Genomic DNA, 27,452 nt, shown 5'->3' with positions numbered 1-27,452 from the left:
CTAAGAAAAACTTCCCAAAGCCAAAAGGAAAGGCCACTCACGGAATGGAAGAGAGGAGCAGGCAGAAAAACCACAAAGTACTTAGGGGAGAAATATCAATATATAAAATAGAAAATTAGAGAAATCAGAGAAAAAACTTAACTGCCAAAGCTCGAGAGAGGTCGGATGCATTTGACACACGAAATGGCAAACAAGATCTGGGGTAATTTAGATAGGAGCATTATGGGTAGAGCCTAGCTTGAGAGTTACAGCAGAGTTGGTTCCGAGGCTCGGAACCGAGCCCACAGTCAAGGATTAAACAGACTGACAACATCAGATCAATTATTTTAGTTTTGGGTTTGATGATCTGAAACAGATGAATCTTACCAAATGTCAAACCTGCAGACAATCTGTCACTTGCTAAACAAATCCCAGCTACATTTCTCAGCCCAGTATCACTACCTTGTGCTTCAGGGATTTGTCCGTCGTAGCAAAGACCACCACAGCAGAAGCATCCCAGCAATTCGTGATCCAGGCTTTGGTACCATTCAGAACCCACTGGTCACCACGCAGCTGGGCAGTGGTGGAGGCTGCACCAGCATCACTGCCATTTCCTAAAACACCACAACAGAAAAATGCCATTTAGTTAGTGCTTAAAACTACAGACAATGAAAGCACACGCTCCAAGGACTTGTAAACAAAGCACCTTACAACAGATGTGCACACCCAAACAGGAAAGGCACAGTGAAACAACTAACCTGCATGTAAAGAAACAAACAGGATCAATGGTCCAGAGAGGTAGGCTTCATTTTGAACCACTGCCTGTATTCTGCTTACATTCACCTCACTCCACATGCACAAGCATGCTTTCTGCAGTTTGTTCTCTACAGTATGTTCTATAAATAGAGTTGTCTCATCACCTGTACATGACTCACTTCTTGAACCTACACATTTTTAGTAAACTCGTTTAAAATGCATCATTTACTGGAAAAAGACTGCAAGCCTGTTTTCAATACATTTTTCATTCAGTTGTCCTGACTGATTTCAGTGTCCATTTGTCTTGAAATCCAGGAATATCTGTCCTGATCAATCAGTGATTTTGACATTCTGCAGTTATGATAACTGCCAAAACCCCAGGGTCTCTTTTTTTTTATACTGTTCCTTATACAATGTTAGTAACCTGTACAAATAATTACTAATACATCCCTGCTATTACAAAACAGATCATTACACAACCTTAATGCACACACAATAATCAAACTATACATACACCAAGTAATTAAACATGTTACTGCACTCTAAATTGCAGATACTATCACCATATCAGTCAATCTACAACGACCTTCCTTCTTTGTTCCCTTGATTGGGTTAATTCGTTTTCACCAATTTGCAATTGGCAACATTCTGAAAGACCTATCATGATAGTATAAGCACCATATTTTTATTGGTTTGTCTTTATTTTATTTTAATTTACCTTTGCTAAATCATTTTAGAACATGCACACAGTAAAACAATCTTCCTCAGAAAAGTTCAGTAATGACACGTATTGGGGTGAGAACAACTGAAAATAAACACAAGTTGTATGGCACAATGTTATTAACTTATAAAGAACATGTAGAAAGAAAAGTTAGATTTCCCTAAATAATATGTTAAAAGACTATCCCTGGAATTCCTGTACAAGCATAGCTGCTAAAGTGCTAAGCAGCAGAGTTGAGTATTTTTTTCTTTTTAAACATTCTGTGTTTCATAATTCAACCCAGTCAATACAGGATGGAATTCATAAATAAATAGTGCTGGCAAAGTACTACATGACATGATTTTTTAAATCTTTGTGTGTTTTATGGAATGGGACTACATATGCACCTAAACCAAATATTATTGCAGCAGAGTACAACAACATTTAGTTTAAATGAATGCCTACTTACATTATACTATTACATGAAACACAAAGTTAAAAAAAGAAAAAAAAATACTCTGCTCTACTGCTTAGCATGTCAGCAGCTATACTCATATAGGAATTCTAGGGACAGTCTTTTAACATATTTAGGGAAAAATAACTTCTCTTTCTACATGATCTTTACAAGTTAATAGCATTGTGCCATACAACTTGCGTTTATTTTCAGTTGTTCTCACCCACCAGTGGTAACACAAGTCAATATAAGTGTCATGTCACTAATTATTGTCCTGAAACACAATAAAATCACTAAGAACTGTCCCATCAATATATATATATATATATATATATATATATATATATCACAATCGAACAATTTAGCAACCCTTTAAGAAAGGCTGAGAAGGAAGATAAAAGGACCAATTGCAAAAGGGCAATGGGATAAAATTTAAAACCCCACACATGCTACCTACAAAGCCAACTTAGGGTATTTGCATGGAAATATTTACATAGGTACTTCTACAGTCTAAGTAGGATTCAGGGTATTTTCCCTCACGTGGACAGCTGATATTGGAGTTGTAAAGGAAACTTGAAATACATTTTCAAGGAATTTGTTGAGCTATTCAAATCTAAGGACTTTAAGAAGATCCTTCATCAGGCCCATAATTGAGTACAATGCCCCTTTTGGGATGTACCTTACCAGACACCTGCAGCAACTGGAAAGACCCCAAAAGTACCTCACCAAGAGGATCAAAGGGCTCAAACAGATGCCATATGCTGCCCGGTTAAATAAACTCCAGCTCTACTCAGTGGCATACCGCCTGCTCAGAGGCTATCTGTGCCTGACGTATAAAGCCATGTCCAACCCGGAATTAATGGACATGCTGCACCTCAGATAATCCAAATCCCATCGAGCTCTCGAGAGACTTGAACCTCAGCACTGAAATAAATAGGACATGCTGGAGGGACAGATTCATAACCCAGAGGCTCCCTTCACTCTGGAATATAATCCCAGTCCAGGTTAGGCAGAGTCCCTCATTGACTCTCTTCAAGAGGAATCTTGATGAGTGGATGGGAGATTGTAGGTTTACCCCGGGTATCACTTCTGTGTCACTGTTAGACAGAGGCACAGTATACTAACCTCGAAAAAGGGCATAGCAAAATAAATTTAAAATGGGTGGCGAAAGCCAAACACATTCTGGCTAGGCTTATAAATGCCCTAGGGCAGATAGCCTAGTATGAACCTATGAGGCTTTTGATTTGGTGTCCAGGTTTAGAATTGTGAAAACAGAGTAAGGCCTTATCAATGACAACAGCTCCAACAACAGCAATTAGAAGAAGCTGGCAATCAAGATTAAACTCGTTGTAAACAAAGTACCGAACACCGTAAAGAAAATAAAAGCTCTAGAGAAGGGCTAATTAAATGAAGGAAGTCATTTTCATAAGAATAAATGGGGCATTTGGAAAAATGTACACAAAATAATGCTCACATGGATGACTAATATAAGTAGGTTGAAAAGAAAACAAAAGTACGATTATGTTTTAATGCACAGGAATAAAAGAACAGAGTTAGGATGGAAACTTTATGTATAATGCAGTTTACAATGAAAACCTTAAAACTGCACTGGTCGACCGGCATGTGGTCGATTTGCAGTTTTCAAGTTGGTAGAATGTTAAACCAAAATGTATCGACTACACTACAGTGAACGGGTAGTGTAATTCAAGCATTTGGGTTCGACATTGTGCAGGGAGATCACAGTTCAGCGAGGAACAGAGAATTAGCCCATTTCCTCACTGTAGTGAAATCTCGAAGTTGGTATATTTAATGTACAGGTGGTGTGGGGGAGTGTAGGGGGCGTAGCCCCCTCTGCAAAATAGTAGAATTAACGTACCATTGACTGTAGAGTTTAACGGTACATTAATGTGCATAGCAGGAGGTGAGTGACATCACCTCCTGCTATGTTGAATACATTGAACCACAGTTGTCAATGTATTAATTTTCGCTCTGGTTTGCTATTAAGCATTTCAGGTCAACAGACGCGGATTCGAAATGCCAATAGTAAACCGCAGAATGCATGTATATAATAACGGAAAGTTTTATTTGAGCTTTTTTCATTGCTATTAACTGGATTTAAGTTCATGTCCTAAATTAACAATGTGACGAATAAAGTTATTTATTAAAAAAAGAAAAATGCAAACAATCTAGTAACCCTAAATGTCCCTACCCAGGCTAATAAGCATACCACTGCCTGTCCCATTGCCCCTTGTATACTATATGCTGGAGCATCTGTCTAAAATGCTCACAGCTATGACACCAACCTTCACTCACTGGTGTTACTGTATCTTATTTGTCAGCCTTGTACACCCCCCACTCTGTCTTCAAAGGAAGCTAATCTTGCACCAATCAGAAAGGGTCCACCCTCATCTTAACAGCCTAAGGATTAATCCCAGGTTACTTAGCCAGTTTTGTACAAATCATCAGTTAACGTGTCTTAAATAATACTGTAGTAAACTAATGGTAAATGACTAAATTATCTTCAGTACAGCTCATAATATCTTCAGTATAGCTCATAATCTATATTACTGCGGTGGTGGTGCTGCGGTAGCGTTGTCGCCTCACAGTTAGACGTTGCCCGTTCGATTCTCAGTTAGAGCGTCTTCTGTGTGTCGACATACGTGAATGGGCGTTCCTTCGTTGAAGGTTGTGCGTTAGGCCCGGCAAGCCAGCACGTAAAAGACCTACTGCCAATCATTAGCGGACTGGAGTTCCGCTGTGGCGACCCCTAACCGGGAAAAACCGAAAGACACAAACAAACAGCTCATAATCTATATGTGTCATATAACTGAATATGAAAGCCCAACTTATGTTTGGGAATCAGCTTTACCTCTAACTGCATAAGCAGGCATGCAAATCATCGTCTTTACAATACACTGAACCGTGACCCCATCAGCATCGGCAGGATCACAAAAAAACAATCCTTCCCCTGAACCGTGATCTTATCACCACTGGAAGGATCACAAAAAACACAATCCTTCCCTTGAACTGTGACCCTGTCACCATCAGCAGTATCACAAAAAATAATCCTTCCCCTGAATTGTGGACCCTATCACCACTGGCAGGATTGCAAAAAAACAATCCTTTGCTTGAACCGTGGATCCTATCACTATGAGCAGGATTTCAAAAAGAATCCTTCCCCTGAACAGTGACCCTATCACCATCGGCAGGATCACAAAAAATCCTTCTCAAAAAGCACTCCTCCATAAATGTTTCTACCATCAGTGTAATCAATCTTAACTATTCGTCTTTCAAAAAGGGGCAGCAAGCCCATTACATTCCACTGCTTTATTCAAATTGCTAACCAAGTCATCACTTGAGTCACACCAATGGAGAATCTAGTCAAAGTAACTTCTCAAACAGACTGGTTTCCATGGAAACAATATGCATTTCTAATACTACAATCTAATAGCCATGCAGTTTCTTATGTTATCAATGAAACATGAAAAAAGCTCAGGTATAATTACCACACTAGCATATCTTGCCAACACTGCATTAAGTTGTAATGCATAAATACATCCAGTGTCTCTTCCGTAACTTTCAAGTAGAACTCCATTACCTTTTTTTTTTTTCATGTATTCTCACATGAGCAAGGCCACATTTACGTGGTTGCCTACACTCTCCATTTCTTTTTGTAGGACCATGCCATCTTTAATTCTTACGGTACTTTCAACCAAAACCAAAGTAACAAGATAACTTTATCAACACTGTTGAACTCTGTCTCGGTCTCTGACTATAAGTTGTACAAAAATACTGTAATACTGTTGTTGAAGCAATTCAAATAACTAGCTTCCTGACGCAATTCAAATAACTTCCTGAAGCAATTCAAATAACTAACCTCCTGAAGCAATTCAAATAACTAACCTCCTGAAGCAATTCAAATAACTAACTTCCTGAAGCAATTCAAATAACTAACCCCCTGACGCAATTCAAATAACTAACTTCCTGAAGCAATTCAAATAACTAACTTCCTGAAGCAATTCAAATAACTAACTTCCTGAAGCAATTCAAATAACTAACTTCCTGAAGCAATTCAAATAACTAACTTCCTGAAGCAATTCAAATAACTAACTTCCTGAAGCACTGTGAGATTTCTCTGCTAGTGGCATAAGCTTCAATGTATAGGAGTATAGGTCATGCACCCCTGGTAGATAACTGGGCTTGTCTTGGAACCTGTAAGATCTCACCCAAACTACCAGCGAGCACCTTCCTGGAAGTCTAGAAATAAAAATTAACTGACACACACAGTGCTAAGAAGTAAGGTGCAAACCTACTTACTTTGCCTACAGGGAACAGCAGTGGCTGAAGGATTGAGGAGACCTACACGCAGTGGGATAAGATGAAGGGCATACATGACCTACACACACACACATACAATGGGATAGATGAAGGGCATACATGACCTACACACATACAATGGGATAGATGAAGGGCATATATGACCTACACAGACACACACACACTCCCAAAAACAAACGAAACAGTCATAACAATGCCGAAATATGCATATCCACAGCTAGTGGGGTTTGGTTTTATTGGCCTGAAAATGTCCATTAAAATGGCGAAACAAGTCATGGGGATTCAGAATTGCCATTGAGCTGAAACACCTGATGTTCATAAGGTTCATTTGCATATATCCCATGTGCCTCTGATACAAGAGGTTTGGAAGGTCACTCAGTGAAGTTCTAGCTTTACTGGAGTTTTCATTTTTGTTTTTATTGCGGTGATGGTGCTGCGGTAGCGTTGTCGCCTCACAGCAAGATGTGCCGTTCGATTCTCAGCTAGAGCGTCTTCTGTGTGGAAACCTGCGTGAATGGGCATACCTTCGTTGAAGGTTGTGCGTCAGGGCTGGCAAACTCGGCACGTAAAAAAATCTACTGCCAATAATTAGCGGACCGGAGTTCCGCTGTGGCAACCCCTAACTGGGAAAAGCCGAAAGACACAAACAAACTGATTGGTTTTTAAGTGACCTTCTCACTCATACTTACTGGTGCTGGGAAAGTTAGAAAAGTCATAGAGTTGCTCCTTGCTGCAAAAAAAGAAGATGAAGAAGGAAGCAAGGTTTTCAGTCTTTCTCCCATGCTGATACTGGACTGTCTGTTTCCCTGTGTAATGTCATCGGTCTGAGCCATGGTACAGGTGTTGCTATTAGGATCCATGGCAACCAGGAAACTTTCTGTTGTCGTGGTTGTAGCCACAAAAGCATTGTTCACATTTTATTGAACACTGACATTCTGAAAAACATCACTGGGCTCTGTAGACACATTGTTGGTATGTAAGTTACGTTCAACTGCTAGATTAGATTAAATTCTAGCCTGCTTACGAGGCCATGTAAAAATACATCTTGTCATGAAGTCCTGATAGTCCCTTTGCAGCTTTTTCATCTTTGTTTGTGGCAATTTATTTTCAAACACAGCTATATTATTCAATACTTGGGTAATTTTACACAGACGTTGGTCTGTGTTATAGTGCATTTGTAGGTTACTCTGCAGATCTTTTACCTCACTATGAAGTTCCTCTCCAACAGGTGAAAAATATTCTATAAGCAAATTCATAAAACAAAAGCTGGTATCTATGTTTATCTACCGCCAGCGCGCTAGTTAGATTTACCTTCAAGCGAAACAGTAACATAAAAGATATGTTATGCATAGAACCTGGTTTGCAAAATAAGAAGGCGGCTAACAGCGTTTCCTCTGCACACATGAGAACAGGGACTTTTGCCTGTAGGCATTGCAAAGCATGTTCAAATGTGAATGTTTAAATTATTTTATACATCCTGTTACAAACAAAAAATACACATTTGAGTTTTATGCAGATTGCCATACAGAGAATGTGGTTTACTTGGCATGCTGCAGGTCATGTCCGAGTTATGTTGGAAAAACTAATTGTAAGTTAAAAACAAGAATAATGCACCACTTGTCATCTATCAGACAGAAGGATAAACATAATGCATTGTACCAACATATTTCTAGCTTTCCAGATCATACTTTTGTTTTTGTGGCTCTGCTTGTTGCACTGCACAGATGAGAAAGGGGGGTACATTATCAATGATACAGAGTATGCAGAATTAAGCTTATTTGAAATGTTGCTTTCTGAAATTGGTACACCTTGTTGCTGTAGATCAGATTCAGGCCTGCTGAATCTTGCTATGTTTGTATAACTTGAGCAGTGATCCAGGCCATCTTTTTTTGGAGAAGGTTCCTCTGCACCCTACTGGCAGGAGTGTGCAGTTAGAACTTGTCTGATTGAAGACTGCTGGAACAGGGCACAGTTTTGAGCTTTTTTCTGGTTAATTGGGTAACTTGTTTAAATCAGTCTGTTCGTTTTCTATTGTTTTATATATATATATATATATATATATATATATATATATATATATATATATATATATATATATATATATATATATATATATATATATATATATAAATAAATAAAATTTATAAAATTGCACTTTATTCATCTGATTTTACTGTACTTGTGTTTCTTCCTACTTTATTACTAGGGGCATTGACTACAACTCTGATCTGAGATATATAACAATAAGTATTTTTTTTATTGTATCTGCTTTATTTTCTGAAAAAAAAAAAAAATATATATATATATATATATATACTTCTTTCCCATCTTTCTAAGCTAGAATAGTCCAGTTTTCAGGTTAGTGTTGAATTCCGGGCTGTGTTACAAATCTCTGTTTGCGCCCATACCATACTTGGATAGAAGGAAGTTTCTCTGTTCACCTGTGAGAGAGGGGAGAGCTTTGAACAGCCTATCTGTCCATGGAGGAGTGATTTCAGCCCAGAAAATCATAGTTTATTGGCCATTTTGGGCTAATTTCTCTCTCTTTCATTTCCCTGCTATAAAAACGCATTTGCCCCGGGCAGCTAGAGTATAACTATTCCCAGTTTCACAAAGTCTCCTCTTCAATTTTTCCCTTGGAACTAGATAAACTTTCAACTTAAGCACTCAAGCCATTCATTTCTCAGCCTGGCACTTGCTCAAAACTCATAGCAAGCACTTATAAACCCTAGCACTAGACCTTCCCCTATACTGTACAGAACGACAAGGCTCTCTATTCGACCTTACCAGCCAATCAGTAAAACAGTTCACTGTACCTATCCAGGCATGTCCAAAGGGCAGTTTCAGGTGTACTCTCCAGTCCAACTGGTGAATCTGGGCATTTTGTGGCAATGTTACAACTGCCTCATGTACACAGACAACTCTCCTCCTACCACCAAACACTAATACATGCGAGAGATGCAATTGTACAGCCAAACTGGAGGCTAAGCTCTCTTAACCCAAGACTGGATCAGACAGTCAAGAGGAGAAGAGAAATACTTACATCACACCACCAGTCTCACATAGACCCATTAAACCAGCACCGGCAAAAAACACACATAAATACACAAAAACATACTTGGAGGCTCTTTTGCAGCAGAGACCTCCAAAGCAGACATCCAAACAACCTCCACCCCCACCCCAACACAAACCATGAAACACATACTTCACAAAACCAGTTTGGCACACGATCACAGCCCTTAAGGCAAAATAACATACCCAACACACTAGTAATAGATGACTCTATAGTCAGGCACACTGACGTCCCACTCACTAGGCTGAATAAGGAGGTGGTTACTGTTAGCTGCCTGTCGGATGCCAGGATCTGCCACATAACACAAGCACTCAGGTCACTCCAGAACAAGTACAAATACGACTCTGTCATTGTCCATGTTGGTGTGAATGACCTGAGCTGTACCTCCCTGGACTACATGAAAAGAAACATGGAGGAGCTCTCTGATCACGTAGCCCAGGCCGGTATGACCCTGACCCTGAGTAGCATCCTGCCCTCACCAAGAATGATACCATGGTATAAAGAAAAAAATATCAATTTCAACAATCGGCTAAGCTTCTGGTGTCATTCAAAGGGGATCCAGTGTCTGCCCGCCTGGAATGACATGCTTGACAAGCCACGCTGCTTTGCTAGAGACGGCTTGCACCTGTCACCCTTAGGCTTTCGAATACTGGCCAAGGCTTTTGCCACCCCCATAGTGCCTTTTTTAGGCAAGGCTCAAAAGACAAACCCGCTGTCGTAAATAGCACAAGTAACAAAAAACTGAGGGTAATGCTACTCAATGCCAGAAGTCTAAACCTCAAAATGCATGCACTCGAGGCACTCCTCAGTATGGAGAAAATCGATACATGTGCAGTAACAGAAACCTGGTTTAAGGCTCCAGAGAGCACCCCAGCACTACCAGGCTACAACTTGTACCATACATTTCGGACACAGAACCCTGACTGAAATACTAAAGGCGGGGGCGTATCCATATTCATCAAGGATACCCACACCTCCAGGTTAGTGGCACAGCACGATGCTTCAGAGGTCATCCACGTGCAACTAACAACGGGCAAAACTACAATTCAAATTGTAGCATGCTACAGATCACCCACCATGTCCCAGGACCCCTGTTTCACGTTTCTGGAAACACTGGGAAACAAAAAGGCCCTACCAAACACCCTAATACTAGGTGAGTTCAATTACCCAAACATTAACTGGGAGAACTGCTCAAGTAATAACTCCCTTGCCCAACATTTCCTAGAATTTATAAACTCAAATGCCCTGGATCAACTGGTCAACACTCCCACCAGAGGTCATCACCAACATGGGTAACCAGTATTCCACACCGGAGGTCAACCCCTTGCTGGTTAGATCTGATCATAAACAAATCACTCTGGATATCCACATTCTGCCTCCACCCCCGGACAAGGAAACCACAGTGAAAAACTTTTCAAAAGCAAACTTCACATTACTTAAGACCGAGATGGAAAGTTTTAAAGCCCCCATGCTAAAGGATAGCGCTGTCCAAGCTGCAAAATCCTTTACTAAAGCATTTTATGGGCACCTACAAGAATGCATGGATCGTGCTATCCCAAGCAAAACCAAGACTTGCTCCTCCAAGAAAAGGAAACCAGACTGGTGGACCCCTGCCATAAACAAGCTATACAATAGGAGGAGGAAACTAGTACAGAAAAGAATAAAATCCCAAGAAGGAAAGACATCCCTGATCAGTATCAGCAAGAAACTTCGATCCTTCATAAAATCATCCAAGGCGAGCTTCAAAAGAAAAATTGCCAAGGACTCCAAAGATAAACACAAGGCATTCTTTAGCTATGTCAAGAATCTAAGTGGCAATGCTCAGATCTGCTCAGAGTTGGTGCAGAATGGCACAAAATACACTGAACCGACTGATATCGCCAACATTCTGGCAGACAGGTTCAGTGCAAACTTCACCCCCCTCTCACCCCCAAAAGGGCCCATAACCATACCAGAAGAATGTAGAGCCCCTGAAATCACAGACACGCAGGTTAAAACAACCCTCTCCAAAGCCAACAACACAGCATCAATGGGACTGGATGGTGTCCCAGGTTGCGTCCTACATGAGCTCAAAGACGAACTAACCCCTCACCTAAACACACAGTTCAAACTCAGCCTCTCCATAGGCTACGTGTCCACAGAGTGGCGCACAGCAACAGTTATTCTGCTCCACAAAGGTGGAGCCACAACAGACCCCGGGAACTATCGCCCTATAAACCTGACTAGCTTGGTCTGCAAGGCTATGGAGTGCATCATCATGGAACTCATTAACAGAGACATTGGGAACCTCCAAACACTGGACCCTACCCAGTTCGTCTTTGTAAGGGCAGATCATGTCTCCTAAACCTGGTGGATTTCTTTGAGACAGTTACCAAGGCTATAGATGAGGGAAAGATGGTACACACAGCCTACCTAGACCTCGCAAACGCCTTCAACACCATTCCCCATTCTGGTATTATAGACAAGCTCACCAGCCTGAACATAAACCCCCTACATCACAAGATGGGTTGCCAACTGGCTCATGAACAGAACCCACATAGTGAGAGTTGCGGGAGCTAGGTCCGACTCTAAACTGGTTACCAAGTGGCATTCCACAGGGCTCAGTCATAGGACCCCTCCTGTTCGGCATATACTTCTCAGAGGTACAGGCAAGCGCAGGAGGACTATGGCTGACCAAGTTCACAGAAGACTGCAAACTAGGGACTATAACTGTCTCTCCAGCTAACATAGACATCCTCCAAAAGGGTCTCACTGCGACGGATACTTGGTGTCAAAATCATGGCCTCAAGCTAAATGCCAAAAAGTGCATAGTCATCCCCTTTGGAAAAAAAAAAAAAGAACATAAACTACCACATAGGTGGTAGTCCCCTAAATACGGAAGACGTAATAAGGGCTCTGGGGACCCAAGTAGATAGTAATCTCACCTTTGGTAATCACATTGCCAAAGTGGCTAGAAAATCCTTCTGCGTGGCCCACCTAATCACAAACGGGTTCGCATCCTGATCAAAAGAGGTCATTGTGCCTCTCTACTCATCACTCATCAGACCCATCATAGAGTACAACTCCCCATTTGGGATTTACCTTACAAGACACCTGCAACAGCTGGAAAGACCACAGAAGTACCTCACCAAGAGGATCACTGGCCTCAAACAGATGCCCTATGCAGCTCGACTGAAGAAACTCCAGCTGTACTTGGTTGCATACTGCCTACTCAGAGGTGATCTCTGCCTGACATACAAGGCCATGTCCAACCCAGAACTGATGGACATGCTCCACCTAAAGAAAACCTTATCCCCTCGAGCCACATGCTCTAGGGATCTAAACCTCACCACACCAATAAAAGACGTGCTGGAGGGACGGATTGCTGTTCCAAAGACTTCCCATGCTTTGGAACAAGATTCCAATCTACATTAGGCAGAGCTCCTCACTAACACTCTTCAAGAGAAACCTTGACGAGTGGATGGGAAACAAAGTTTACCCTGCGGATCACTTCAGTGTCTCTGCTGGACAGAGGCACAGGGAACTAATCTAAGGGGGAGGCGAAAGCCAACACATTCTGTCTAGGCTTATAAATGCCTTCAGGCAGATAGCCTAGTACCTACCTATGAACCTAAAATCATACAGTTGGCTGCTGACAACCCACCTAGGTTAAATAGTTCTCCACCTTTACAACCAGCCTTAAAGAAAAGGTGCGTCAAGTATAGAAAGTAATTGGTTGTTTTTAGAAATGTTTTAATATTTAAAGACTGTCATGGTTATGTGTAGTTTGTCTGATGAAGGGTTTTTTTAACCTGAAAGCGCTTACATTTTATAATAAAAGATTACGGCCAGTCTGGACTCTGTTTCATTTGTTTTTGGATTTGTTCTTACAAGAGGTTCGAGAGGAGTCCTTACGGGAAGCTAAGAGGCTTGTGTTTTGCTACTGACACACACTGGGACAAGATGAAGTGCATACGTGACCTACACACATGCATACAATGGGAAGATGAAGGCCATACGTGATACACACACACACACACACACTGGAACATGAAGGGAGTACATGACCCACGCACACAATAGGACAGATGAAGGGCGTATGTGACCTGCACACAGACACACATACACATATACACATACACACTGAGACAGATGAAGTGTGTACGTGACCTACACACACAATGGGACAGGTGAAGGGCATACGTGATCTACACACACACACACACACACACACACACACACACAAACACACACACACACACAATGGGACAAATGAAGGGCATACATAACGTTCTCCACACACACGCACAATGGGACAGATGAAGGGCATACATGACCTACACGCACAATGGGACAAAACGACCTACACACATACAATGGTACAGATGAAGGGCGTACGTGACCTACATACACACACACAATGGGACAGATCAAGGATGTATGTGACCTACACACACACACACACACACACACAATGGGACAGATAAAGGGCGTACGTGACCTACACACACAATGGGACAGATGAAGGGCATACGTGACCTACACACACACAATCTGACAGATGAAGGACGTATGTGACCTATACACATACAATGGGACAGATGAAGGTCGTATGTGACCTACACACACACACAAAATGGGATAGATGAAGGGCATATGTGATCTACACACACACAAAATGGGACAGATGAAGGGTGTATGTGGCCTACACACACCCTAGGGCCATTAGCCTAGTAACCTCCTATGAACAATGGAACAGAGGAAGGGTGTCCGTGACCAACACACACCCCTACACAGTGGGAGAGATGAAGGGTGCCTGTGAACTACACACACATAAAGGGTGCCTGTGAACTACACACACAGAGCCCCACACAGTGGGAGAGATGAAAGGTGTCCGTGAACTACACACACACAACCCCACACAGTGGGAGAGATGAAGGGTGCCCGTGACCTACACACACACAGCCCCACACAGTGGGAGAGATGAAGGGTGCCCATGACCTACACACACACACAGCCCCACGCAGTGGGAGAGATGAAGGGTGCCCGTGATCTACACACACACAGCCCCACACAGTGGTAGAGTTGAAGGGTGCCCATGACCTACACACACACACACACACACACACACACACACACACACACACACACACACACACACACACACACACACACACACAGCCCCACACAGTGGGAGAGATGAAGGGCGCCCGTGACCTACATACACACAGCTCCACACAGTGGGAGAGATGAAGGGTGAACAAAAAATAAAAGAGCCAGCACAACTCTGTGTGGAAACTAATGTATTAAAAAATACACATCAATTCATTCTATTCACACAAGACTCCAGACTGGTTTCGGCTAAACAGCCTTCTTCAGTGTACAAATAACACACCCTACCAGCAGATGGTGTATAAATACATACTTTGATTGGCCAATTTTATTAAACAAACATAATTTAATTAATTAGAAATATTCATTAAGGCCAGGTGGGAAAAGCCCTCCTAGCTTAGCAATCCACTTCTTTTCTTTCAAATTTAAAATTTCATGTAGACCAGCCCTGTCCTGTGTTTTATTCAAAATACAACCAATGATGGTAAAGCTAAATGTGCCAGTTTTATATTTGTAAATGTGTTTGTATAAAGCACTTGACTGTTTATGGTTCCTTATATCACTGACATGTTCGCTTATTCTCAATCTTAGATGCCTGGACGTTTGCCCAACATAAAAGGCCGAGCATGTACAGCTGACCAGATAAATCACCCAACTAGTGCTACAATTCTCAAAAAAAGTGAGAACATATACTGTAGGTGTATTTATACTACTAAAGCTTTTCGTCTTAAGCATCCTGGAACAATGCCCGAACAATGGCCACAGGGGTTGCAACCAACCAATTTGTCACCAGTAATGGTTCTCTGACTGATATTTGTATCCTGGACCTGGCATCTTTTGTAGTGGCTAAATAAGGACCCTAAAGAGTGACCCCTCCGAAAGGAGTATGAACATTTCTCTCCCAAAAATTCACCGAGTGAGCCCTCACCCTGAAGGATATTCCAATGTCTTGAGATTATATTCATGAATGAATATGTGTTCTTACCATAGGTCGTTACTAATCTGACCTGATTTTGATTATCAGGAGGACTTCCTCTGTACTCAAGTAATCTGGATCTCTCCTGCTGGCTGGCAAACCAGCCAACCCTACAGACGTCACCAACCCTGTATCCACGATCTTTAAACCCGTTAACAAGATCCTGTTCATAATGGCTATATTTGGAGGAACTAGAACAGATTCTCCTGACCTGGAGAAACTGAAACTTGGGGATGTTTCTGATGACATGTTGGGGGTGGAAACTAGTAGCATGTAACAGAGTGTTATATTGGGGGTATTTGCGAAATGTCTCCAGAGTAGCCAACGGGGTACGCTTCACCAGAACATCTAGGAAAGTAATCTCATATTTATGCCAAGTAATCTTAAACTCAATGCCCCACTTATGATTTAGATATTTGACAAATTCCTGTAAATAAACTTCATCGGCTCTCCACACCATCCAACAGTCATCAAGATATTACCTCCAAATGTCAATTTCATCCAGGTATAGGTTATGACAATTATCATAGATTAATTGCTTCTCCAAATATGCCATAAACAGGTCAGTATATATGGGGGGTAAAAGATGCCCCCATAGCCGTGCCTTGGACCTGCCATACACATTGCTTTGAAAATAAAAAACATTCTTGGTTAAGACATGTTCAGCCAGGCAGACCAAAAAAGAGTTAAAACCCGAGCTATAAAGTTCAACTCTATCTAACCAATAATGAAGCACAGATAAACCTGCCCAGTGGGGGATACTGGTATACAGGGAGGTGACATCGAGGGTGCATGGCAGCCAGTGTGGTTCAAGTTGTGAATCTGAAACAATACCCAAAAACTGAGTGGTATCTTGGATCCGAGCCTGTATGTGTGGCAAAAAGAAGTTATGTACTCACCATAACATTCCATCTGAGTAGGTAAACTTCATTTGTCAGCAACCTGTGGGTATCGGATCCATATCGGATCCGAGCCGGCAGCTTTAAACAGCTAAGATCTGAGCTCCAAGCTCCTCCCCCTTACCCATAATCCCCTGCCATCTTTCTCTGACCTCAGATCGAGTTTGCTATAGTAACACAGAACATTACAAACAAAGGATCACCTGCATATCCTAACCTGGTGTTATCCAGACAAAAAGGACAAGGAATCCTTCTAGGACGCACTATAGGTTAGGGGGATGGAGGGGGGTTGGTTGCTGACAAATGAAGTTTACCTACTCAGATGGAACATTATAGTGAGTACATAACTTCTTTATCTGAAGTAGTTAACTTCATTTGTTCATCAACCTGTGGGACAAGAGTCCCCAGCTACCCAAACTTGGGAGGTCCTCATGGAAGGATATTCCAGAGCACTGCAGAGCCGAAGGATGCTCTCCCCCTGGAAATTATATCCAACTTGTAATGGTTAATGAAAGTATGGGATGAAGCCCAAGTGGCTGCTGAACAAATGTCATCCAAGGACACTCTGCAGCAAAAGGCAGCAGCAGTAGAAATCGATCAGGTAGAATGAGCGTGGACTCCTTCAGGTTCAGGCCGGCCAGAACTCTTATATGCAAGAAGTATACATTGGGAAATCCACCTGGACAATGTAACTTTTGATACTGGTTTTCCCAAAGAGGATTTAGCAAAGGATACAAAGAGTTGCTCAGATTTCCTATGTTCAGCAGTCCTGTGCAAGTGGAATCTCAATTGCCTGTGTACGTCCAGAGAATGTAGTTTGTATTCACCCCTGTTTTGATAATTTGGAAAGAAAACTGGTAAATTAATAGATTGATTGATATTGGGCTCAGAAGCAACTTTGGGTAGAAAGGAGGGATTGGTCCTGAGGGAAACTCTACCTTTATGGAAGACCAAGTATGGAGGTTTGGCGCAAAGGGCTTGAAGCTCCGAAACCCTTCTAGCCGAAGTGATAGCAATGAGAAAGGCCGTCTTCCAAGATAAATATTTTAGATTCACCGAAGCTGCAGGTTCAAACGGAGGGGCCGTCAGGGACTGGAGAGCAAGGGTTAAATCCCATGGAGGGACTGCGTCTTTCACCAGAGGCCTTAAGAGGAAAGTGCCTTTTAAGAAAGTCTTACATAATTTGGAAGAGGCTAAGGGACCGAGATCACTTCCCACATGATAATGGGAAATCGCGGCTAATTGGACTTTGACCGTAGAAGAGCTAGCACCTTGGTCGAATAAAGTTGACAAAAATTCTAACACTGCTGGTATAGGAGCTGTAAAGGGATACAATTTTCTATGCTCCGCCCAGATTGTAAAGCATTTCCATTTGCTGTTATAAACCTTTCTCGTAGAAGGTTTATGAGCGGCTACTAAAATAGCCTTAACAGAGGATGAGATACCGGGAGTCCTAGCTATGATTGGAACTGGATCAACCAAGCTGTGAGCTTGAGGTTGTCCAGATTCGGGGTTGATCATCCTAGTGGGTGAGAGATCAGATCTGGGGTGGGACCTAGAATCCATGGAGGATTCACTAGATGAGACCATAGGCATGGAAACAAATGTTTGACGAGGTCAGAATGGGGCTATGAGGATCACTCTGCTCCCCAACCGATGGGCTTGCTGCAAGAATTTTAGCATTAAGGGAAGAGGAGGATAAGCATAAAGTAGACTGGATGGCCAAACATGCACCAGAGCGTCTCTGGGGGATTCCCCTGGTGAGGGAATTAGAGCAAAGTAGTCGCTGCACTTTGCGTTCGAAGGAGACGCGAAGAGATCGCAGCAAGGTTGACCCCACTTGAGGAAGATTTGCTTTGCTATTCTGGGGTTCAGAGACCACTCGTACGGTGAGAGGATGGTTCGACTCAGCCTGTCTGCCAAACTGTTCGACCGACCTGGAATGTGCGTCACTATGAGAAAGTGGTTGGTGGAGATCGCCCATTCCCAAACTCTCATGGCCTCTCGACAAAGTGGGTAGGATCTGGTTTCCCCCTGTTTGTTGATATACCAGACCACTGACATGTTGTCTGCCTGAATTGCAACTGTCCCTAAGGGAAGAAGGGCCTGGACTGCTTGCAACGCCAAAAGCACCGCTCTCATCTCTAGGACACTGATATGCAACAAGGTCTCCGAATGGGTCCACGTGCCTTGGACGGTTCTGCCCATAGAGTGCCCCCCCCCCCGTAGGCGAGAAGCATCCGTAGTCACCGTGGCTAGAGGTGGGGACACAGAAAAGGGACGCCCTTTCTGGAGGTCCAGGGACTGGATCCACCAGAGCAGGGATTTCCTGTAAACCCTGCTGAGGGAAATGGGTGAACTCAGTGGATGTTGCAGGATGGACCATTGAACCTGCAAGGTCCATTGTAGTATCCTCATGTTCAAGCGCGCTAAAGGTAGCAGATTGATTGTTGCTGCCATATAACCTAGAGCCCTCAGAACCAATTCCGCTGGAGGAGCTGAGGATTGTAGAAGGGCCAGTACATGGAGCTTCAGAGTTCAAAGCCTGTCCGGAGTTGAGAAGACTTTCAATAGGTTTGTGTCTAACCTGGCTCCTATGAAGTCTAAGATCTGGGTTGGTTGAAGGGAAGATTTCTTGAGGTTGATTGTGATTCCCAGCCGGGAGGCCAAGTGAAGGAAGTAATTTCTGGCTGAACATAGTAGATGCCTGGTGGGGGCGGTCAGGAGCCAGTCGTCCAGGTACGGGAAGACCTGTATTCCCTGGTGTCTCAGGTGGGCCGCTACAACTGCCAAAACCTTGGTGAACACCCAGGGGGCTGTGGTGAGACCAAAGGGAAGGGCCCTGAACTGGTAGTGGCTGGCTCCTAGCCGGAAGTGGAGAAACTTTCTGGATAGTCTGTCTATCAAAATGTGGTAGTACGCATCCTTGAGGTCTATCAAGCACATCCAGTCGTTCTCCTGTAAGAGTGGGAGAATGGATTGAATGGTGACCATCCAGAACTTCTCTTTGGCCACTGACAGGTTTAGAAAGGACAGGTCGAGGATTGGCCTTAAGTCCCCCGTCTTTTTTGGCACCAGAAAGAACCTGGAGTAAAAGCCCGTTCAGGATTGGTCTAGGGGGACGTGCTGGATCGCTCTTTTTTCTAGCAGCTGGTTTATTTCTGCGGCTGCTGCCTCCCTTTGATTGGGTGGGACATCGGGGAGGCTCCGGGGTCTGGGAGGGGGATACAGAAAGGGAATTTTGTAACCTCTGGATATGATTCGAAGCACCCAGCGATCTGTTGTAATGGACTCCCAAACTGCTAGGTGCCTCGAGAAGCGCCCCCCGACTGCCTCCAGAGTGGAACAGTCAGGTAACCCTTCAGGGCTGCTGTGCGGGCCGATCAGAAAAGGGTTCTCTCGACCCGAAATTCTTCGGTCCCCCTCTGCCTCTGGGCCGGCGTCCACCCTGTCCTCCTCTGCCTCTGAAGGACGAGGGGTCCGGAGCAAAACGTGACTGTTGAGACTTCTGGAACCACATCTTCTTTTGTCCCATTTGGTTCCTGGAGAAGGACTTCTGGGGAACCGAGAAGCGGACTCCAATGGCAGACAACGTCTTTCCGTCTTTCTCGCTCTGGACCAGCGTGTCGCTGATAGTCTTGCCAAATAGCGAAGAACCATCAAATGGGGCATTTGGGAAGGACGCCTTGAAGGGTTCCGCAAAATCGCAAAGGCGGAGCCAAGCATGTTGTCATAAGACAATGCCCGCTCCACTAGCTCTAGCGGCTCCTTCCGTAGCATGGGAAAGGAGCCGCACAGAGGTGTTCAAAATGGACTTAAGAGTGGCCATTCGAGCTGAGAATACCTTCTTATCCTCGGCCGACATGGACTCTGGGGGGCGACCCAGCGTATTCCTTGATGAGATCCCGCTGGAGTCGTATCACGTGTGCCATATAATTCAGCGACTTACAGAGAAGGTAGCTGAAGCGAACATCCGCTTCCCCAGGCGGTCCATCATCAGAGACTCCTTGTCGGGGGGGTAGACCGAGGAATTCTCCTGGGCTAGTTCCTTCTTGGTGGTGGCCGCCACCAACATGGCATCTACTGGAGCACCCTTGCTCCAAACCGTCCTATCAGTGGGGGGACTGAGGATTCTATCTGGTCTCTTAGGAACAGGCTCCACAGTGTCCGGTTCCTTCCATGCCCTGGTAGTAATCAGATCTACCAGGAGATCGGTGGGAGGGGACACCCAAGAGGTAGATGGGCCTGTGTCAAATGCCTCCAGAAACACAGACTCATCCGAGGAAGGATTTTGGGCTAACCACCCCCATCTAATTTGAAGCATTTCTATGATGTCTCCGAAGGAGACGTCCTCGGGGGTTGACCTTGGGGAACCTTCCCCTTCCTCTAAGTCTGTGTCCTCCATCAAGGACTCGGGTGAGTCCAAGTGACTCTTCTTGCACTTATGTTTGTGAGGAACCTCCTCGGGGGGGCTGTCCGAATAGGCCTCACCAACCACATCTTGTTCCTCCAAGGGAACCATCTGGGACGTAGGCGCAGGCTGTCCCTGGGGCTGAGTGATGGAAGGTAGGCCCGTCTGAGAGAGAGTGCAGGGTGGAACCGTAGAAGGAGCCCAGGGCCTCGAATCCCACGACAATACCCTCTCCACAACATCGAACGCAAAAGGAGAACTGCTCTCTCCTGGATCCGAGAGCAGTCCCCTCGGATCCGATGTGTGGATCGGAGCCGGCGCCAAAGCAATCGAATCCAAAGGGCCAGTATGCTCCGACTGAGACGGAGCCGAAGACACACTGACACCTCCGGATCCAAAGCCATCCAAAAAGGGACCCGACAAACTCGAGGATGCGGTCGGAGCCGAAGTACAAGGCTCCTATGCAACCCGGATCCGAAGGCTCCGAACCCTGGAAGTGGGTCGGAGAAGGAGCAATCGAGGCGAAAAAGGGGGTCGAGCTCCCCCCGGAGGGGGGGGGGGAGGCAGGAGCACTCCCATCTGCAGCTGGGCCTGGAGGAACCTACGCATCATCTGGTCCATATCTGCATCGGACAAGCTTCGGGTGGACCTAGAAGAGGCCACCGAGGCGGGCCGGGAGTGCCGCCTCGATGACCTCGAAGGCGACCTGGTCTCCTCCTCCGGCTCCAGGGAGAAACGAGGTGAATGGAGCCGGGAAGGAGAAGGCCCGGAAGCCCTGGGAGAGGCTGCTTGTTTAGCCGGCGGAGCCGAGGAGGAAGACTCGGCCCGCCGCTTGTGATGTCTCTCTTTTTTCCTCTCCCGCCTTGCTTCCCTCTCCTCCTGGCCTAAGGTGGGAGGATGAGTCCCGGCCAGGGGAGCAGGGATGGAAGGAGGCACTGCCGCGGCAGGTGCCACGGAGGGAGAGGAGGACGAAGTCGAGTCCGGGGGCAAAAGTCCCGCCAGAATCAACTTCGACCTCCTGTCCTTTAGGGCCATGGGGTTGAAGGCTGCACAAATAGTGCAGCCTGAGGGGAGGTGGTCAACCACAAGGCAGATAACACACCGAGTGTGGCCATCTGCTGGGGATAGCTTATGGCCACACTCGGTGCATTTAGAGAAGAAGGTTTTTGGGGCCTCAGACATAGTCTGACTAAAAAAACACAAGGCCCAACACACACGCCTTCACACACACGGGGGGAGGGGAGGAAATTAAACTACACTAAAGATAACAAGTTATCAAATTTTAGAACTAAAAATTCTAACTAGGGAGCAACACACACAACAGCAATTTAGCTACAAGAAAAAAAAAGGGTAGATAAGGATTTTTTCCTCACTAAACGACCAACTCCCATGCCTGGAACTCGTTCTAAGCTGCTGATTCAACAGCAACAAATGAGATCTCGGGTCAGAGAGGGATGGCAGGGGATTATGGGTAAGGGGGAGGAGCTCGGAGCTCGGATCTTAGCTGTTTAAAGCTGCCGGCTCGGATCCGATATGGATCCGATACCCACAGGTTGATGAACAAATGAAGTTAACTACTTCAGATCAAAGGTTTCAAATTAGTGGTAAGAAATTCAGAAAGGGGTTCAGTAAGTGAACCCTGCCCTGACATGATGGGCCTCCCTGGAGAATTGTTAGGATCCGTATGGATTTTGGGCAAGAGATATAATTATTGTTGTTTTGGGTGGTCAACCCTAAGTTGATAACAAGTGTCTTTCGAAATAATACCCTCATCAACTGCCATGTCCAGGAATGCATCATTCTCCACTTTAAATCTGGCTGTAGGGTAAAGGGGCATGATCCCATAATATCGATTGTCCGACAGCTGTTTTTGTGCTTCTTCATAATATTGGGTCCAATCTTGGACCACCACCGCCCCACCCTTGTCTGCCGGTAAAATTACAATATCCCTGCTAGATTTGAGCTCATTAATGCATTGCCTCTGCTCTAGTAATGTTGTCTCTAATCAAATGGTCTTTGCCAAGATGCAAATGTAAATCTTTCAACACATTATTCTGAAAAATAGAAACAACTGGAGACATAGGTGGTTTAAAAGTGGAATCTCGAAACCTAAAAGGTCTTTATTCCACATTATGTCCATCCTGAAAAAATAAACAAATTCAATAAAAGACAAAAATCTATTACATCTTGTGCAAAGTTGTGTTCAGGCATTAAAAAAACGGGCACAAAGCTCAGACCTTTATTGAGAGTATTTATTTGAATATCCGACAGAACCAACGAGGAGGTGTTATGTACATTACATGTTGTTATTGTTGAACCATCACTTTCAGCATACTCTCTAAGTCTGGAGGGACCATTATGTTTAATCCCCCCTCTTCTAGACTTAGGTCTAAAGGGTGACCCATATTGTCACCTAAATTATACCTCTTGGAAACGGGTGACCTATCCATATGGCCATCTTCCCCTTCACTGTTTGATGAAGTATCCTCACCTGATGTAGTGGAGTCCCTATTTCTCTTTTTCAAGATAGATTTTTGTCCTTTGGGCCTGGGATTGACACATTTTTGGTTATGTGTCACAAATGTCACACTTTTACGAATATCAAATGGTCTACCCTTATCAAAATCGTCCACATTCTTGTTAAATGTTTTAATGAGCATTTTCCAACTCCAAAAGATCCTTGCTAAGTTGGTTGAGACAGGGAGTATAACAGGGAAGGGATTGGTATTTCTGCACCCCTTTACTCAAATTCTCCACTTCTAGAGTCTGTTGTATTACTCTCTCATAATATACAGCTAGTGCATTAACAAAGCCCATCGAAGCTCGTTGTTGTACTGCAAGCCATTGGTCTAATAATATCTGATCAGCCTGAGATACTAATGGCTGTACCTTGACCCTGAGTACTCTGGGCGATATTTGTTTTTGTTGATATGCCTTAAAAAGAGATCCGAATTACTTGAATACAGAGGAAATCCTCCTGATAATAAAAATCAAGTCAGATTAGTAATGACCTATGGTAAGAACACATACTCATTCATGAATATAATCTCAAGACATTGGAATATCCTTCAGGGTGAGGGCTCACTTGGTGAATTTCTGGGAGAGAAATGTTCAAACTCCTTTCGGAAGGGTCGCTTTTTAGGGTCCTTATTCAGCCACTACAAAAGATGCCAGGTCCAGGATACAAATATCAGTCAGAGAACCATTACTGGTGACAAATTGGTTGGTTGCAACCCCTATGGCCATTGTTCTCATTGTCCCAGGGTGCTTAAGACGAAAAGCTTTAGTAGTAAAAATACACCTACAGTATATGATCTCACTTTTTGAGAATTGTAGCACTAGTTGGGTGATTTATCTGGTCAGCTGTACATGCTTGGCCTTTTATGTTGGGCAAACATCCAGGCCTCTAAGATTGAGAATAAGCGAACATATCAGTGATATAAGGAACCATAAACAGTCAAGTGCTTTATACAAACACATTTGCAAACATAAAACTGGCACATTTAGCTTTACCATCATTGATTGTACTTTGAACAAAACACAGGACAGGGCTGGTCTACATGAAATTTTAAATTTGAAAGAAAAGAAGTGGATTGCTAAGCTAGGAGGGCTTTTTCCACCTGGCCTTAATGAATATTTCTAATTAATTAATTAAATGAGGTTTGTTTAATAAAATTGGCCAATCAAAGTATGTATTTATACACCATCTGCTGGTAGGGTGTGTTTGTTTTTTGTTCACTGAAGAAGGCTGTTTAGCTGAAACCGGTCTGGAGTCTTATGTGAATACAATGAATTGAAGTGTATTTTTTAATACACTATTTTCCACACAGAGCTGTGCTGGCTCTTTTATTTTTTGTTTAATTTTGGGCCGTTGCACTAGCCATACCTGGGGGTCCTTTGCAGTTTGATTCAGTTTCGTTTCTTGGATTCGCTGTTGGCACTCTAGCTGTGTGGCCATTTTCCCCTTCAGCTGTTTGTGGATGTGCCCTTTTTTCTTAGCTTGCGTCCAACAACAGATATTTTTATTAACTTTCCATCCTGTCTTTTGTTGTTGATGGAGTGTGAACATGGACTATTCCTGCCATAGTGGATTCTGTTTTTGGAGCTTTTTTCTGCCTCGGAATTTATATGGATCCTAGCTCTTCATAGAGACACTTTGGCGTTTGGAAGCCGTTAAACTGGTGTTCGAAGCTCTTGACTTTTGGGATTTTGTGTGCTTACAAGTGATAGTAGCTATATTGTTCAATTATTAGTTAAAATTTTTGTGTTTGGCTATTTTTTAGGAAATAGGTGAAAGGGCAGGCGGAACACTGTCTAGTCTGGGACAGAGAAATGATTGAAGTTATTGGCGTGTTAATATTGCTAACTGTTACCGAATTGTGCCTGAACGTGACTATTATGCTTGCCTTTAACCCACCTGGGAGATTTATATCTGATATAACGAACTATGGTGTGGCTCATCTTGTGCTTGGACTTCTGCCTAAAAGGCCATGCTTATATATAAGGAAGATCGGGTTTATTCTTTAACATAATAACATCAGCTCGTTTTATCTGCGAGCAACATTGGATACGTTAATTATTCCAAGATAGAGAAGTGACTGAAGTTACTGGGCGTGGTGAATATTCTTTCACTGTTATTGAATTGGGTCTGTTTGAATGTCATAACAAGTCTTCCTCTCATCTAAGTATAACAGCTATATTTGATACAACGAACTACGAGTGGGCTCATTAAATATTTGGACCTTTGCCTAACAGGTCATGTTTTCACATGATTTGGATCGGGATTGTTATCTAGCATTTACGTTTTAGCTCGTATTTGCGAGCATCATTGGATAGGAACATTGGACTCATATGGTTTAATTCCTTATATATGTGACCCATTTGAGGTTTATAATTATAGCACTGTTCAGTGCATTTTCTGACTAACTATTGTATCAAACTATATATGTATTATTACACACTCATTTTCTTATGTGTTGATAATTCAAATATCAGGGGCCTATGATGGGCTTATGTTTACCATGTTAGGGAATATGATTGCTATGTTTGTTTAGGTTTCTGATTTATTTATTTTTCTTTTTGGTGTGTTTTTCATAATATATACTTATGGTACTATTACTACATGCCAATTTGAATAACAGTGTGTATTAGCAGTGAGGGAACATGTACCACTATATTTAGGTTTTTGAACTTATAACAGACCGGTTCAGATGAATATTCTATAGTTTGATACTATACTCATTGGGTTACTACATGTTTATGGTTGAGGTCTATATCTGTCCTATGAACATTGGGTTGGATCTGGGACTTGTGTTTTTGAATTATTTGTTTTTGATATTTATGCTTTAGCACAAGCATTATACCAAGTTTGGTGTCATAGTTTATGCCAGATTGTGGTCAGTCTGGTAACTCAGGTGGGGTCTCCCTCTCTATATTTGTTGGTATTACTATATTATTACTCCTTAGGACCCACAGCCTACAACAAAAGCAACTTTTATTATTGTGTACACATATGAAGAACAAGTTGAGTGTGGTGGTACGTTACTTATAGTACCACCTTTTTGTAGCTGAGGAGACTATCCAGCTATATGTGGTGAGAGACAGAATATGGATCTGGATATTTTTTGGGTTTAACCCATAGGTTACAGGCTATTTTTAGCAACTGTATATCTAGGACCACTGTGTTCTTATACCACTAACAGGTTATTTTTGGTTGGTGCGTACAAACTTGCTCTTTTGATAAATATCTACCATTGAGTGCTTTCTGAGGCTATTTATAGCACCACCATCTGAGCTGCAGAGTTTTTCCTGCTCTATTTGTCTTTAATGGGCTATTCACGTGTATTTAACATTTTTAATATATCATGGGTCTTATTGTTTTTGTGTTTTGGTAGTAAGAATTTTATTGGTTTGTTTGGGTATTTCCTAATTTTTGTAAAGAGAGTGGGCTCACTCTTTGCTTTCTCAGTCCTATAATTTGATCATGATCTGGCATCTATTATTAGAGGATTGTCTTCTGACACTGATGATTTGGGTACACATACATTGAGTAACAGCCTAGGGGCTGAATTGGATGACCCAGTTCATGAGCATAAGCTGCCTTTTCTTAAATTAACCAAAGGGATGAAGTATTTGAGAAGCAATGTATGACATCTACGCCTTTTTAAGGCATATCAACAAAAACAAATATCGCCCAGAGTACTCAGGGTCAAGGTACAGCCATTAGTATCTCAGGCTGATCAGATATTATTAGACCAATGACTTGCGGTACAACAACAAGCTTCGATGGGCTTTGTTAAAGCACTAGCTGTATATTATGAGAGAGTAATACAACAGACTCTTGAAGTGGAGAATTTGAGTAAAGGGGTGCAGAAATACCAATCCCTTCCCTGTTATACTCCCTGTCTCAACCAAGTAAGGATCTGTTGGAGTTGGAAAATACTCAGACAAAAAAATGAAAACATTTAACAAGGGATGTGGATGATTTTGATGAGAGTAGACCATTTGACATTCGTAAAAATGTAAAATTTGTGACATATAACCACAAATCTGGCAATCCTAGACCCAAAAACACAAAAATCTATCTTGAAAAAGAGAAATAGGGACTCAGCTACATCAGGTGAGGATACTTCATCAAACACTGAAGGGGAAAGATGGTCATATGGATAGATCGTCCATTTCCAAGAGTCATAATTTAGGTGACAATATGGGTCACCCTTTAGACCTACGTCTAGAAGACAGGGGAGAAAACATAAGGGTCCCTCCAGACTTGGAG

General features: G+C 43.1%; 1 protein-coding gene across 2 annotated transcripts in view; it reads right to left on the bottom strand.

Annotated features, from left to right (window-relative positions):
- Positions 1-27,452, bottom strand: part of ACADS (acyl-CoA dehydrogenase short chain) — a 461,092-nt gene that overhangs the window by 245,479 nt on the left and 188,161 nt on the right. The window contains exon 5 of one of the 2 annotated variants that reach the window (XM_044068897.1): positions 442-593. The exons of the other annotated variant lie outside the window; for it this stretch is intronic. Coding sequence (XP_043924832.1) covers positions 442-593 — 152 coding nt within the window. The remainder of the gene's footprint in view (positions 1-441; positions 594-27,452) is intronic. 2 annotated transcript variants of the gene reach the window in all.

Source organism: Protopterus annectens, chromosome 4.part0 (assembly GCF_019279795.1).
Source record: "Protopterus annectens isolate FY-2018-M chromosome 4.part0, PAN1.0, whole genome shotgun sequence".
NCBI classification, from domain to species: Eukaryota; Metazoa; Chordata; order Ceratodontiformes; family Protopteridae; genus Protopterus; species Protopterus annectens.
This window is presented reverse-complemented; position numbering and strand designations above follow the sequence as displayed.